This window comes from Chlamydotis macqueenii, chromosome 3 (genome assembly GCF_036417535.1).
Source record: "Chlamydotis macqueenii isolate bChlMac1 chromosome 3, bChlMac1.mat, whole genome shotgun sequence".
Lineage (NCBI taxonomy): Eukaryota > Metazoa > Chordata > Aves > Otidiformes > Otididae > Chlamydotis > Chlamydotis macqueenii.
The window spans coordinates 66954681-66969813 of NC_141558.1; the positions used below are offsets into that span (position 1 = coordinate 66954681).

A 15133-nucleotide genomic window follows, 5' to 3' on the forward strand; every position below is an offset into this window, starting at 1 on the left:
ACCACGGAAAAGCAAAGACCCAAGATAAAGTAAGAAAAACACTATTAGGGCTATGCAAAACAAGAAGCATCCCCATTGTTCATCTTAGCACCATTCCCGAGACTCCTTCTCTTGACCTGGCACCTTCCTCTATTACCTGAAGATGAAATTTCTTTCAAGAGGATCCTGCTCCTTCCTTCCAGTCTTCCCTCAGGAGTGAAAACCAAAAGGTCTCCCCTTTGCACGGTCTCAAGCTCCAGTCTCACTTGCCTTCTGCTCAGAGAAGCTTCCTTGACTCTTTTGCTTACGTTCTGGGACATCCCATCACAAGACATTGAAATGCTACAGGCTTTTTCCTAGACCTGGAGCTGTCTTTCCCTGTGATGCTCACACCAACCCCAGATATGGTGCCATACTTATGGAAACTAGCAGCAGTGCACTTGACTGAGTGAAAGACCTCAGCAGGCTTGTACCTGCACTTAGATTTAGAGGGCTGCTTCTGAGGAACATCCACACTCGCAGAACAAAGACAGGTTTTGTGGACAACACCCATTTGCTATAAAACTACACTGGCTGATAGTGATGTTTCTTTCTTTCTTGTCAGTTATGCACATAACACCAATTTCTAACTTTCCCATTATTTTTGGGTTAGGCTGTCCTCAGATAAAGCAGGTTATGGGTATCACGGTTACCTGTCCTTTCAGATGCAGGCACAGTATCCTAAATTTCCCTGCAGTACAAATTCATCACAAGTTTATTGGAACCACCTCAGGCAGTTTTGTTCTCATGTGCTGATCCTCACTACCTGCTGAGTTAAAACTATTTGCCCAAATCGGATATCATTTAAAATTCCTCACAGTTAATACACAGTGACAGTACAGTTCAGTCTTCCCCCAAGACAGATTTGTCACTGAGCCACTCCAGGCATTTCCGCATCCATCTCTGCTTATAAACAGAAGTTGTGACAGGTCAGGCACATGTGCCAAAGCAGCTGTTCCTCCAGCTCCACCAGTTATAGTTTAGGTTATAAATAAATGCAGCAAGCCATGCCACTGCTTAGACTGGAAGGAAGGTTCTGGGGCTTTCCACTCAGAAAAGCTAGGGACAGAATAGGGGAACCTGCAAAGACCAGATGCCACTGGAAGCAAGGGTTCCTAAAATACCTCACATGCAGTGCAGGAAGACACCAGCATGTATAATTCTCACACAGCACAGCTGTATAAACACATCTAGCCCTGCCACACAACAGCTAAAGCAGCTAGGACCTGAAGTGATCACAGCCTCAGTATAAGCTTCAGTTTATCCTCCCAAGATGAAGTGTGTCACATACTGCAGTGTTTTCAGAAGCAGAGTGTTTCTTCAGTGAAAATAGCTAAGGATGTCCATCGCTTACTCAAAACCAGAGGTCAGGTTAAGGGACAAGGATACACAGTTTATCTCCTCCATGATCAGGACCCCACGATAGACCAGGTCACAAAAAAGCAAACCCTCCCTCTGAAACAGCAGAAGCTGAAAGGAAATCACACATCACAGCAATTATTAATTAAGTTTTTATGTCTACAGTAGTCACTTAACAGGGATACTAAGTTTTTTTTTTAATCAGAACTCTGATTTGGAGTTACTTTATTGGGAAAGTTATATGAAGACGAAAATAGCTGCTCTAAAGTGTAATTACAAGGAAAAACGAAGTTGAGATCATACTGTGCTTTAAAGGAAAGTTACATAGTTTAACTTGCATAGCACAAGGTTACATAAGTAGTTGAGTTAACAAGCATGGATAAAGCCCATCCCAATTTGTGTTATTACTTTTCCTTTTAAATCTGAGCAACTGGTTGCCGGTGTCTGCTGGAACCAAGGTAAGCTTATTGGCATTTATTCTCCAGTAGGCTAATTTTGTTTAGCCAAGGAACAGTGTACACTTTGAAGACACAAACAGTGTGCTAAGGAGAGAAAGAAAAAAGCAGTTATCAGATTAAGAGCATAAACCAGTGTCATTGATCACTGTTTTACACTGATTTATTACCCCACATGATCTAGAATGTATGGCACTTCCATGGCTCTCCACATTTCCACTCTCCTGACAAGTATCCTGGAACACCACTCTTGTTAGTACCTGCTCAGGATAAATTGTTTCTCTCACTAACAAAGAAGCTGAGCAGTCAGCACTTCTGAAGATCAGGTTACCTCCTTTACCCATTTACACACGGGAAAGCTTTCAGCACAGGCAATACTCCAACATAAGCTCTCAGGCAGAGGTAAGCACACCTGCACAGTTAATTCATATAGGCATATGTCAAATCACTGCGGCTGTCATAATGGTACACACAAGCTTCTAGCTAGGTGCTTCATGGATCACTTGTGTGCAGTTGCACTTCTCATACATGCAGGCAGAAAGGGCATGTACACAGAGAGGCTAAGCCTATCACTGTGATTAATAGAAGTAAAGAAGTACTACAGAAGAATTAGACTTAGCCCAGATCAAGGCAGACATTTGGTGCTTTTATCTGAAAAGCTGAAGTACTCCTCAAAGAGTATTGCTATTAGGCAAAACTCCAGCATAATAGCTTGGTGAGTACACGGGTACTCAGCCTCTTGTGGTCACTGCTTAGCCCAAAGCACTGTTCACAGTAATATAAGTCCCCCAGGAAAGTGTGTCAAGTCCAGCATGTTTACATCACCATGGGACAAGAGGAGCTGAGAACGGCATAGCAACTCAGGACACTGGACTGAGAGCCAGGAGAGTTTCCACCACATATCCTTGTGATCCAAACCATGAGCACTTTAAGAGGACTGAGGCACACAGTCCTCCATGCACTACAGCCTCAGATCCTCACTTACAAAACAGGCTAGAAGGCCCTGCCTTCTCTGTCACCATCATCTGGCAAGACAAGTTCTGCAAGGGCAGTATCTTATTAAGTGCAAAGGCATGAGGTCTCTGATCTTGGCTGAGGCTGACAGGCAACACTGCCCATACATCTCTGTACTAAGCCAGACGGAAGGGGTTGGAAACCCAGGGGTCTGCATGCTGTGCTCTAGAGCCTACCTTAGCCATCTGCGGTGCATCATGGAAAGTGCAGCTCTGGAGATCAGCTGCTGGCTTCGTGCAAGTTGTCCGGCCAATCTCAACTTTCATTGTGTATATGATTCCAGATACAAGCTGCAACAAGACAAGTTGGTAGAAGCAGTTTTATTTGCAGCACATACAGAAGGGCTCTCTAACAAGAGAAGCCTAGCAGAAAGGCAGACAGTTTTCTGGTTACACAATGGAAAACAGACTCCAAAAGTACAGAAGGGACTGTGCATGGCAACCTCCACAGAAAAGGCACTTGGCACTATTTCAAAAACAGGAAACAAAATTCAAGTAAACAGCTTCTTTAGTTAGTAGACAGAAACATGTTAAATCAATAGCAGCATAAGGAAGTTACCAACTTCTTCAATAACACACAGCACTCCTGGGCATTCAAATTGACAAGACCCAAGCTATATAAAAAAAAAGCTTTTATTCACCTTCTGTGGTAACAGCTTGAACAACCCCTCAAGCTTGGGGACTGCTCTTTCCCCAAAGAAATCTCACAAGGCCTTATTTTCAGACACCCCCCGGAGGGTGCCAGGGCCGACCCTAACACTCTCCCCCTCCCTAGCCCAGGGCCCACCTGGCCGCCGCTTACAAGCCCGTGCCGGCGAGGGGCCAGGCCGCCCCGGCACCCACCTGCCTCTGGGCGCTGATAATCCGCACCACCCGGCTGTAGTACATGTCGTTGCTGGCCTTGTTGTACTCCGCCATGGCGAACTGCAGGGCCCGCTGCAGGCCCTCATCATTCTCGGGGTTGTCGATTTCAGTCGGAGCCCCCAGGAGCGACGGGCGCCTCTCAGCGCCCACCACGGCGCAGGCGAGCAGCAGGGCCGCAGCCACCAGCGTCACACACTCCCGAGCTCCAGCCATGGCTACCTCCCCTCCCTCCCGCCGCCGCCATTTTATAGCCGGCGGGGCGGGGCGGGCCGCGGCCTCGGCCCAAAACACATCGCTCCGGCCCGCCCCCTCTATCCGGCACGGAGCCCTCTCGCCGCGACAGGAGGGTGTACTGGAGGTGTGTAGCGTCGGCCTTTGCGCTCTAGCCCAAACTGTCCACCGTCGGGCTGGCAGAGGAGCAGCTCCAGTGCCGGCCCAGGCTGGCTCATGGCTGCCTGACGGAACGCTCGGCTTGGGGGGGGGCTCGGGGTGCCCGGGACAGGCGTTATAGCCGGGCAAGGTGCCTGACCAGAAACTCGCCTCTGAAGCCCCTCTTGGTGCTGCTTTCTTTTCGAAGGCCAGCGCTGTGAGGAGGAGAGGGTTTCAGTAAACCTGGGGAAAGGCCTGTGCCCTGAAGCCATCTCTGCGTGTGGAAACACACCCGTTGTCCCCTGTCCCTCGGGGAGGGGGTGGGGTGGGATGGGAGGCAGGCAGGGACGTGGCACTGGCGCTACGCTGCCCTCCACAGCGGTACGGGCGGAGGAGGATGTTTTCTCACACGGGTCTGGGAAGTTGGAGATTTTTTTTTTTCCAGGCTCTGCCTCCTCATGAGTTATTCTAGCACTTATTTCCCTCTACTACGGAGGGAAAATAAAAAACCACAGAGCATTTTAAGCTACAAATGTGGCTCCCAGCACAAAACACCATGTGTCATTTCCTAGATCTGCCTCCACAGCATTGGTGTTGCCTCATCTACACTAACTGCTCCGCTAAAGGTCAGAGGGGCATCTGCGGCAGCGGTGACTTCCCAGACGGGTTGCTTAACTTCCAGTCTCCTCTCGTAACCACAAGCCTATCTCCCCCATCCCGCCAGGAATCCTAAATTTGGAAAGATATTGCAGGAGGGAGCTAGGTCGAGTGAGATTTAAGGCCTCGTGGGCTTGTTAGGCTAAGAGACGGCAACATTTTGCACCTGAATATCCGCAGCACGCCTTACAATGAAAAGGAAAGGGGTTGTGCACTGACTGGAAAGGCTGCCTGCACACTAGCAATATCCAGCATGAGAGTTATCACTGGAAAAATCCCTGAGGTTGGCAACAAGCCGTTGCGACTAGTGTGACAGCAACAGGGCATTGGGGTAGTTTTTACAACTAGAGAAAGGCACGAGCACTCCCGAAAGCACCAGAGAGGGAACTAGGATGCCGGTAGTGGGACTTGAGGCAGAGCTGCTAGCGGGCTGTGGGAGTCTGTCTCCATTTATCTTTTCCCTAATTCACCTTGGATCCAGACTGGATCAGTTTAAAACTCAAGGTTAGAACTCGCCTAAGTGTCTTTAGAGGCAAAGGCTCTCTTTTGCACTGTCAGTGACTCCTGCCAACATGAACAGCTGGCTCTGGCCTAAATCAGTCACCACACCTCCAACGTACCTGCCAGGTCTCTTCCCACCACCCTGTGCTGACCCTGTTAGCTCCAGCCTCCACTAAGCAGTGCCTTGGCTCCCAGCTGCTGGAGGTGCTCAACCCATCTGTGCCTCACATTACCACACAAGGGAAGCACTGTGGGGGAAAAACAGTGCCCTTGGGATTCAGGGAGCTTTAACCTTGCAGGCAAACAAGCAAGCAAAGGCTTAACCCTGCTTGGGTCACCTCATTGGAGTTAAGGTATCCAGTGTCACTTAAACTCATACCAGTAGGCAGTAAGTCAGCTCTTGGTACAGTCCTGATGCTCTCATGGTTTTTCTGCAAGTGCACATCATGTGAGGTACAGGACGACACAGCTGCATTCCCTCTCGCCTCTATTTCGACACCACAGCACGTCCATTCAGACGGCCCTGTTCTGCCTCAGAAGCCCAGGGTTTCAGTTTCTCCTTACATGCCAATCTGTCACTGGCCCAATGAATAATTGATGCCACAAAGCCACTCCACCAGAAAAGACTGAGGAAGCAGAGACTTGCTTCACTAATGTGAAGGGTGGTGACATCTTTTGGGAAAGGTTCATCCTCTCCTTAGGCAGATCATCATTCACACAGTATGGAAGAGGCTCAACAGAGAGAGGGATCATCCTCTCCAAAACAGGGACAACCTTGCCCCCAGAGAGGTGACAGCCTGGGCACAGATGTGGAAAATTTTCTGTCTTTAGTTTTATGAAGCAGAGCCTTCAGCCTGAGTTTCTTTTCTCCCTGGGAAATGCCCTATGTACTGTCTCCTCATAGGTGGGGAAATGTCTCAATGGAGTTTCAACCAAAAGTTCCCTGCTCATCAAACCCCTGCCTACAGCTTCCCCAAGCTGCACCTGAGGCAAAGAAACATTTTCCAATAAATAATTCCAAACCCCTTCCTGTACACTGCAGACAGGCTTTCCAGAAATGTTCTCTACCCTCCTGCTCATACCACCAAATTTTGAACCTAGAGGGAAGACTTACATTCAGTTTGAGAGAGGGGGGAGCAGCCTCAAAGACTGCAGCTCACTGGCCACAAGCGCAGTACAGCAGGGGTAAGCCATCCCAGTGCCAGCAGCAGCAGCAGAGCCAAGTCTGCTTTTACCAAAAAGAAGTGCACTGGGCACTTTGGCATTGTATCACTGTGATACTTAAGGTCACTGGTGATCCCCACTTAGAGTTCCCTTCTCTAGGTACAAGTCAACCCAAGAAAAGGAGTCTGCTGGATTTGCAGCTCAGAAGTCAGCTTGGCCCTTTTCTGCCAAGTGACTTAGCCAAGTGCTAGAGGTCCTGAGCACTGATGGCCCTCAAGCTTTAATATCAAGATTCCCTGTTCTCTCCCCTCGTCCTTCTGCATTCCTGCTCCCTCCCACAGAAAAGAGAGACATATTTGGAGACCTGGTGGATGCCTGACAGCTTTTGTGAATGAAAGGAGTTGCACATTGGTCAATGTCATATTGTCTTCCTCTTTGGTCATCAATACTTCACTCAGTTGAGCATACATAACTGCAGAAAGCAGAGCTGGTCTATGCTCAGCAGTGTCAGACCCTGGAGTTTCTTCAGTGCCAGGATTTCTCTTTGTCTTTCCTAACAGATGCAGCAACATTTATTCTGCAAAAGGGTGGCTGACAGAGTCCCTCTTTGACACAGTTCATGCTTTGCTCCGCTCTGCAGAATGGTTGCAAAGGGAAACCTGCCCTTCGGAGTTCCTGGTTCTTCAGCTTGGGCAGTGCCAGATAAACCCTGCAGACCCACAATGAAGACAGAGCTGCATTTGTTGACTATTGCCAGTCTAAACCTCACAAAATCAGGACTTGAATCAAAGCAATTTTGAGAATAAAAGGCTTGGCAAAAAAAAAAAAAAGACACTCTAAAATCAATGAATAAAGAGGACCTGGTTCATTAAATAAAACTGCATTTTGTCCTTTTGTTTCTGAAGGGTGCGACTATTTTCCTCTATCAGATGTGCTTTTTAAAAAATATAGATAAACCAGAAATTCTCAGATAACCAGATGACCAAAGGAGTCGGTAATTTAAGGAATATACCAAGCAATAGGAGACTCATGGTAACATTGCAAAAGTTTGTAATACTGTGTGCTATCAGTATAACCAGAAAAATAGAGTTTTAGTGTCTTCTTACATGGTTGGTTTAACAGCATTTGCACAATATCCAATATATTTCCATCTACCTTTTTTCTGTGTTTCAATTTCACTCAGAGCTGGTGAGCTTTTTATGTTACTGGGCACACTCTTTTCTCCAGATAACTCCTACATTCCTTGCCCTTGCTGTTGACATCTGTCATCTCTCTTTTAACATCCAAAGTAACAATTATAGATATCTCTACTCGGTAGCTAACTGAAAAGCTCTGGAATACTGTGACATGTCTTTCAAAGTACGATTAGGCAAGGATGTTTGAAAAAGCAGCTAGTCCTTTAATCAAGAATAACAGTTTCCCCACAGAGCTGAACTCTGAATGACTCTCAAGAGAGAGTAATTACTGTGATAGAGGCAGGAACAATGGGAAAAGCATGATCGAACACTAAACATCTGGTTTCGATTTCTCTTAACCGAGGGGCAGCAGGCCAATTCTACGCTGGGGTCAGTGCTTTGCATCCCGCTACGTGAATCTAGAGCAGCGAAGGGTGGGGTGCTGACGTGGTTCCTCCTCCTCCCACCACGCCGCATAACTAACACAAGGTGATGGAAGGGAGGTGTTTCATAAAGGGATTGCTTTCGAAGGCTGAAAGCCTCTTGAGCAAGATTGTCAGCAGTTTATGAGACAGGGCTGGGAGTGATTCAATACCAAAAGCAAAGCCGTTTCACTGTTGAAGAGTGCCCTCTGCTTATGGAAATGAACCTATCCCATACCAGCTGATATTCAGGTGGGAGAAGTAGGGAGCCTCTGCCTTCCTTTGAGAGCCATGGCTACCTCTGTCCGCTCCCTGCTGTGGCATGCAGAAGCATTTTTTTTTCAGGAGAGGAATGGATGCAATGCCATGACTCGTCCACACAAGGACAATCAGGGCCTCATCTTTGCTTTCAGCTTCAAGAGAGGGGAGTCTCTGAAATAATTTGAAAGTCCTTAGGGAACTAGGACCATGGCCACATCTCTTCTGCATGTACACACGCCTTCACATGCTGGCAAGCTCTCGCCACAAGCAGCCAGGGGTGGCTTTTCTGGATAGACTGCAAAGCAATTCTTCAGCTGAAAAACACCATGTGCCAGGACAGGCTTCAAAAGTACCGAAGGGCTGCTCTGAACATACTTCAGTCCTGGCAGTACAACCAGATTAGTAAAGACCCCTCACTTCAGTCCCTCTGAGACACAACCATGCTTCCTTTGCTCTTCACAGTAGCCTGGAAGGAGCTAGTGACTGCTTTAAATAAGCTTTGCCCTTAGTGCTGAGTGCACCTCAGTGGCAATTCAATGGGAACAGAGCTATTGGGAAACACAGGCCCTCAGTCTAGGTGTTGAGCTCTCTCGAAAGCACAGCCCTAGATTTCTTGGGAACAGAATATAAAATTAAAAAAAAAAAAAAAAAAACAACAGGAAGCAAGTCCAAGTAGTACTTAGCCCTGTTCAGTCCCTGTCAGTTCCTTTTAGGAATTTATTGGCAAACAACTTTCAGGACTGATCTCAATAAGGCCAATGATTATCAACCTGCAGAGAGCGACTCCTGTGAGATGGAGGTGAGGCAGGGGGAGCTACCCAGCTCTCTTTGCTGAGTCCCAGGCTGCTCACATCCCTTGTAGGATGAGAGCACCGAGATTTGAATCCCTTTCCCTTAAACCAATGCAGAAGATAATCTGCCTCTAAGAAAACATCTGCTTTAGTAATTACTGATGTTAATCTGCCTTTGTGCCACAAGGGAAGGCATTATTGTTTTACAGGCAAGCAGTAAATAAAGTAATTGCCAGCAGAAAAGCTGCATTTCAAATAACTGCAAGCAATCAGTTATGGTCAGATTGTGCAACTGAAGCAATAAAGGCATGGTATTGACAGTGAATGCTGATATAAGTGAAGTGCTAGTGCACTTGGGATGTTAGCAAAAAAAAAAAACCCTACACCAGCATCCTTTTTTTTTACTCTGCAAACATAAATGCTGGCACAGTGATAGCATATATTCAAAATTATCACCAGAGATTTTATGCAATCTGGTACCTTCGACTGCTGCATTAGCTTGTATTCACTAAGACTAACTTGTCCATTCCCTTTTCTTCTGTATTCTTCTTCTTATGTATTTGTTCACCACAGCCTGCAGGAGAAATAGCTTTACTGCTTAAGATTTGTATTCATAAGTTCTTACTAGATGTTTTTTTCTTCCTCAGGAATTGTTCAGAGCTGACAAGAAAATAAGTTCTGTCCTCTGTCTCCAATCCCATCAGAAGCATAAAGTGCATGTTTAGCTTCTGAAGAAGACTGGTAACTTCACAGGGCTAAAAATAAGCCTAAAATTAAGAGTATGTTTGTGTGCTGTGCTGAAACTGTCCCTCCAGCAGCGCGCTGGAGTACAGTCCATTCCTGTCTCTTCCAGCAGCAAACTCTCAAGTTGGAGTGAAATGGTCAGATGTTTCAACAGAAGTTTGCCTAGTGGAGAAGAAAAGCCAGGCCATAAAGAATGAGTATTTCTTCGAGTTTGGGCCAGAGTCTGCACACAGCAGAGAAACAAAGTGTAACAGAGCAGCCTGCAAAGATTACAGCTCATGCTCTGAGACTTCACGGGTCCCAGGTATCCAGAGGGAAAGTTTCCTCTGCAGTAGCATGGTGTCTACACAGAGTTCCTCCAAACTCTGCAGGAGAAGGTGGTTCACTAGCCACACTACTTTTGTTCTCTCTATAAATCGAATCACTCCTGTCCTCCCTTGACCACATCTCGTAGCCATAACTTCACTACTGCTAACTCCAAGGGCTTTAGGATATAGCACAAATTTGGATGTTCACTAAGCATGATATCACTCCCTAGCTATACATATACATATTTATCATGAAGGTCCTTTATGGGGAGCAAGACTACAAATCCCTAATGCTTGCAAGAACCTACAAATAAAGGGCAATCCAGAACCTCAAGCTTTTTTCCAGTTGAAATGAGCTCCTCCACTGTGTTCCCAGCAGAGCCAGGCCAGCTGGCAGCCAGATGCCAGACTGCTTTGGGTTGCATGGCACTGCATAGACAGACACAACAGTTACCAAATTACTTTTAATTTTTTTTTTTTTTAAGAGACAACTGTCAAGTAATTGCATTGATTTCTTGTTGGAAGACAAACCAATGGTGCAGAGCCTGGATGTATTCACAGTCCCCATATATGTACAACCTCTGTGCTCAGTTTTGAAGTGGTCATAGTTTCTGTCTGCTCAGCATTTCAGAGCAGCAAATTCTGCCTGGTTAAGGCTTTCTGTGGTATGGGGAAGCAAAACTCTGGTCTATGAAACATCTGAGTGCAGAGAACAGCCTGTTCTCAAGGGGTTGACTTGCCATCATGATTCCTGGCTGCTTCTCATTAGAAAGGACTTAAGCTCTTTCTACATTGTGCTTGTTGGATGTGAAGCACTGGGAAGGGGCAGGGGCATTTATTACATTTAACAACTGCATGAGAGAAATCCTTGGGAAGTCAAGGTAGCTTGCAAACAAAACCAGGGAGTCGCTTATACCATACAAACTGAGATACTTGGCCACTGAGATTTTTCCATCAAGAGGGAAGTGAAATTGTGAACAACCTCAACATTCACCCAGCCAGCAGTTCACACACTGCCCTACATGTTACATGCAGCAAAAACCAGCCCGCTCCAAAACATCAAAGGGCCTTTCAGAAGAGTACATATTGTTGTACATAAATAGGAGTACCACATCTGTTATCATTAATAAACTAGGACATAGAAAGACCCCACAGTTAATCCTTAGGCCATGCTGCATCCCGATTTATAGCGAGCCATCCTTCAGGTTTCAGTAAGCTCAAGAGCACAAGCCAAGACTCACTTCCAGAGCCGTACTTTTAGTCAAACAAGAATATGGTTATTTGTGAGTATGCAAAACTGCTTCGTATCCAGTGGCTGGCAGTCGGTTCGCTCCAGTTCAAAAGTTTCAGTCATTCAAGCAGGGAGACAGAAAGCCAGATCACAGCGCAGAAGGCAGCTGATGACACAGAGCTGTAAAACGCTACCAGCACAAACGTTACAGAGGAACCTTAGGAGGGTGCAGGGAATAGTAAAGAATGGGCCTCAGCACCTAGGAGGCAAACACTTACCTGTGAATCTGTTCACAAACAAAAACTCGCATAATCATTTCCCAGCAATCTGTGTAACACATACTTCTGTAGAAAAGGGACCAAACACACTTGGCTGGCGAGCTTACAAGGATTCATTTGAGCAGGAATAATTAAATTGTGTGAACTTGAGAAGGAAGAATTAAATTGTGCAAACATATCCCTTCTTAGATTGTCAGTTAGGTCATAATTAGGCTTTTATGAAAATGACAGCAGAGCAGGGGCAAGGAAGCTTTAGTTTCATTGCAGTTTGTTGGGTGGTCAAGTGCCCAGCTCCTTTAGGAAGAGCTACATGGATCAGGTCTTTCACTTAAAGTCTTAAGAGCTCAGCCACAATACTATGGTCTTGGTGGAACCTAGTTCCACCCTGGCTGGATATTTTGGCCTCCTCACAAACTTCAGTGCACAGACTTGACACAGTCACAGTTCTTTGTTCAGCAAATGCCTTCCACTGAAATAATTAAGATCAGGATTAAGAAGCTTTGGCATAGCTTTGCAAGGAAATGTGCAGAGACTCGCTGCAGGATCCCCTCCATTGTTTCTGGCATGCTGCTGGTTTTATGAGTATTAAGTCTTTCACAAGCATTCAGTAATAAATTAGGTAACATTTTCTTCATTCTCTACCACTCAAAAAATATATTTCTCAAACACAAAAGCTTTGCTTTTACAAGTCTAGCTATTAGAATATGTTCATATTTGCAAAAATTCCTTCAAATAAATGTCCTTTAGCCTCCAGCTGAGGTGTCTTGCCATCTGTATGGGCACAGGGAATCCTGTGAAATACAGTCAGCCAGGCCATTTTCCAGTTAGACAGTTATATGGGCAGCTCTGTGTCAGTGGGACTGAAAGGTATAATCCCCAGTTTAATTCAGGGGTAAGATTCATAGGATCAAGCTCATAAAGACATGGATAATAGAAATGGCAGTTGAAAGTATGATGGCACACATCAATAGGTAGTGCTGCTGCAGGCCACGTTTCCAAGTTTGCTTTCATAGTATGAAAATAAACATGGGGGCATGTGTTCTTTTGGAAAAGACTACATTTAAGTGTGGGAGATTTTGTCGTCTGCTCTCAGCTTTGGCAATTCCTAACATGTATGCAGAGCTATTCTCTGGGCACCAGTTTCAGAGTTTGGCTGCACTTGCCAGAAAAATCACCATTATTGCAGTCCCTTGCACATTATCTAAGTACCTCCACTCCAGACCTGCTATCTGCATTTGTCTAAAGATAATTACATTTAGCACAGCCCCGCGCTGGTGCCTGCAGGGTTGGAAAGCCAGCTTGCAAAGCTCTAATCTCCGCACGGCACTCAGGACGGAAACCAGGGCCTGCAAGAGGCACAACAGTTTTTGCTGTCACCAAGCAACGAGATAGCAAACCTCAGATGTTGAAAAATGAGTAATCATGCTCCTTAAAGCTAGGAGATTACTGTTGAAATATCTCAAAACCAATACAATCTAAATGCTTTTTAAATCTGCTTTTTGATTACTCTTTTAAATATATCAATCATAAAACAAGGTTAGATTCCCCAGTTTTTCTCTGCCAAACTGGCAGCCAGAACCAAACACAGTATAATGAATAACAGGATTTGCATATGTTCACGTGAGTCCAGGGGCTGAAACTTGAAAAAAAAAAATCTGCAAATTATTGTGAGATCTCTCAGAGGAAAAGCAAATCCATGAGGATTAGCAAGGCTGTGATGATACATCACTGTAGCAGCCCAGCAGCAACATGTACTACTCAGAGATATTTATTAGGCAAAAGATGTTTCTTACAAGACTAAGAATAAACTAATAAAACCATGCACGTATGAACACACACACAGACAGCTATCCAATAAAAAAATAACTACCTGGATAACTGAGAGCAGCAAGGGGAATAAAAATTATGCATAAGCCTATATTCTTGAGAGATCACTGTTTTTAAAATCTAAATTGCCACTCAGATGTTTGAACAGTTACTTCCTGAGCAGGCAAGCAGTCTCATTTGGAGAATGCGATGACATTATGCATTCAAGCCTTCCTCTTTTCAAATGCCAGGGACCTCTAAAATCAGCGGGGACAGAATAAAGAGAAGTTAGGCAGCTGGATGCAGAATTAATTAACCACACTGACACTTGATATTTTCTTTCCAGTTATTCTGAACCATTTTGTGTCAGGTCAAAGTATTCCACTGCGCACTTAGATACTGGCCGTTAAACTTCAGGGCTCCAGCTGAACAGTTTTTTACCTAGTAGGAAATCACTCCACAGCAAAAAGGCATTATTTACTTTGCTGCACTTCACTGTGAAAATACAGAGCAACTGAGCAGGCCTTGAGGCAGCTGTCACACGTATGCCACAGCCACTTCAGCATCAAGCAGCGTTATCTACCTAGAAGTCCCACTGTGCTGAGTCTGTACAAAGCAAGAAGCCTGGAGGCTTTACAGTCCAGTGCTCCAGTTCTGGGCTTGAAAACATGCAGGCACCCAAATAATGTCACTCTGCCAGGTGGGGTAATGCTTTCTTGATGCAAACAGCAGAAGCAGGACTAATGCCTTAGCTATTCCTAACTTCCAAAATGAGGACATGTCTCCTGAACCCTTTGTTGATGTCCCAAGGAAGAATTAAATTCTCCTCCAAAAGTATTCATCTCAACTACTCCCAACGCCACCTTCTCTTTTTCCTTCAAATTCCAGGATAAATCTGATGAGAAAAAAAATAAAGCAGTGGACAGCAAGGTAGTGCGTTAAAACCCTGCCTTTCTGCTGCCTGCCACTGTGTCCCTCTGCCTAGATCTCATTGTTCAGGTTACACCATAATTTGAAGCTCTGAGGGGTAAGAGCTGCTTCCTTCTCTTGCACTGGTACAGCATCTGCAGACACAAGCACGGAGTTCAGTGTTTAAGCACCACAATACCACAAATCATTTGGAGTTCACTGGACTGAAGTCAGCTTGCACTGGGTGAAGACCTGTCCTATTTGATCTTTCTGCATGTTTGCTGAAGATCAGATCTTTCCTGGAGAAGTCAATATGGCTATTAATTAAACTTCTAGTACAACTGATGGCTTGCAGAACCAGGACAAGCAAGGTTATTGCTCAAGAACACGCAACATAGTGAATACATTGAAGGAGATTTGAATCAAGGCCCAAAATCAGGAGAGGGAAAACATGTCTTAATACCTCTTATTTAATTGCATTATTATTTCTTTCTTTCTTCCTTCAGTGTATTTCCTTTCAACCATACGGGGAAAGTCCCTCCAGGAGGTCATTGTTAATAAAGAAAAAGGCATATTCCTTGTACTTCTGATTGATTAACATTAATGAGTCATTGCATGCTATGCAGTAATCCACCCTCACACATAATTAACAATGTCCACTTTAATAATGTCAGGAATTCGGGCTCTCTCCCCCCACCCCAAAGGAGTTTGGCTGTAAAAGGATCCAATATTTCAAGGTCACCCCAGCAGTCTCAGTTTTGGACGTCATTCACCCCTTTGCTTACACACACTTGCACAAAGAAAAGGG

The 15133-nt window shown here is 45.4% G+C and overlaps 1 protein-coding gene across 1 annotated transcript; it reads right to left on the reverse strand.

Annotated features, from left to right (window-relative positions):
• Positions 1-1511: 1511 nt before the first annotated feature.
• On the reverse strand, positions 1512-3941 carry CST3 (cystatin C). Its single transcript, XM_010115646.2, has 3 exons — positions 3689-3941; positions 3023-3136; positions 1512-1919 (listed from the first exon to the last, which is right to left on the reverse strand). The coding sequence occupies exons 1-3, from the start codon at positions 3920-3922 to the stop codon at positions 1842-1844; spliced, it is 426 nt and encodes a 141-aa protein (XP_010113948.2). The 5' UTR covers positions 3923-3941; the 3' UTR covers positions 1512-1841.
• Between the last annotated feature and the right edge of the window lie 11192 nt (positions 3942-15133).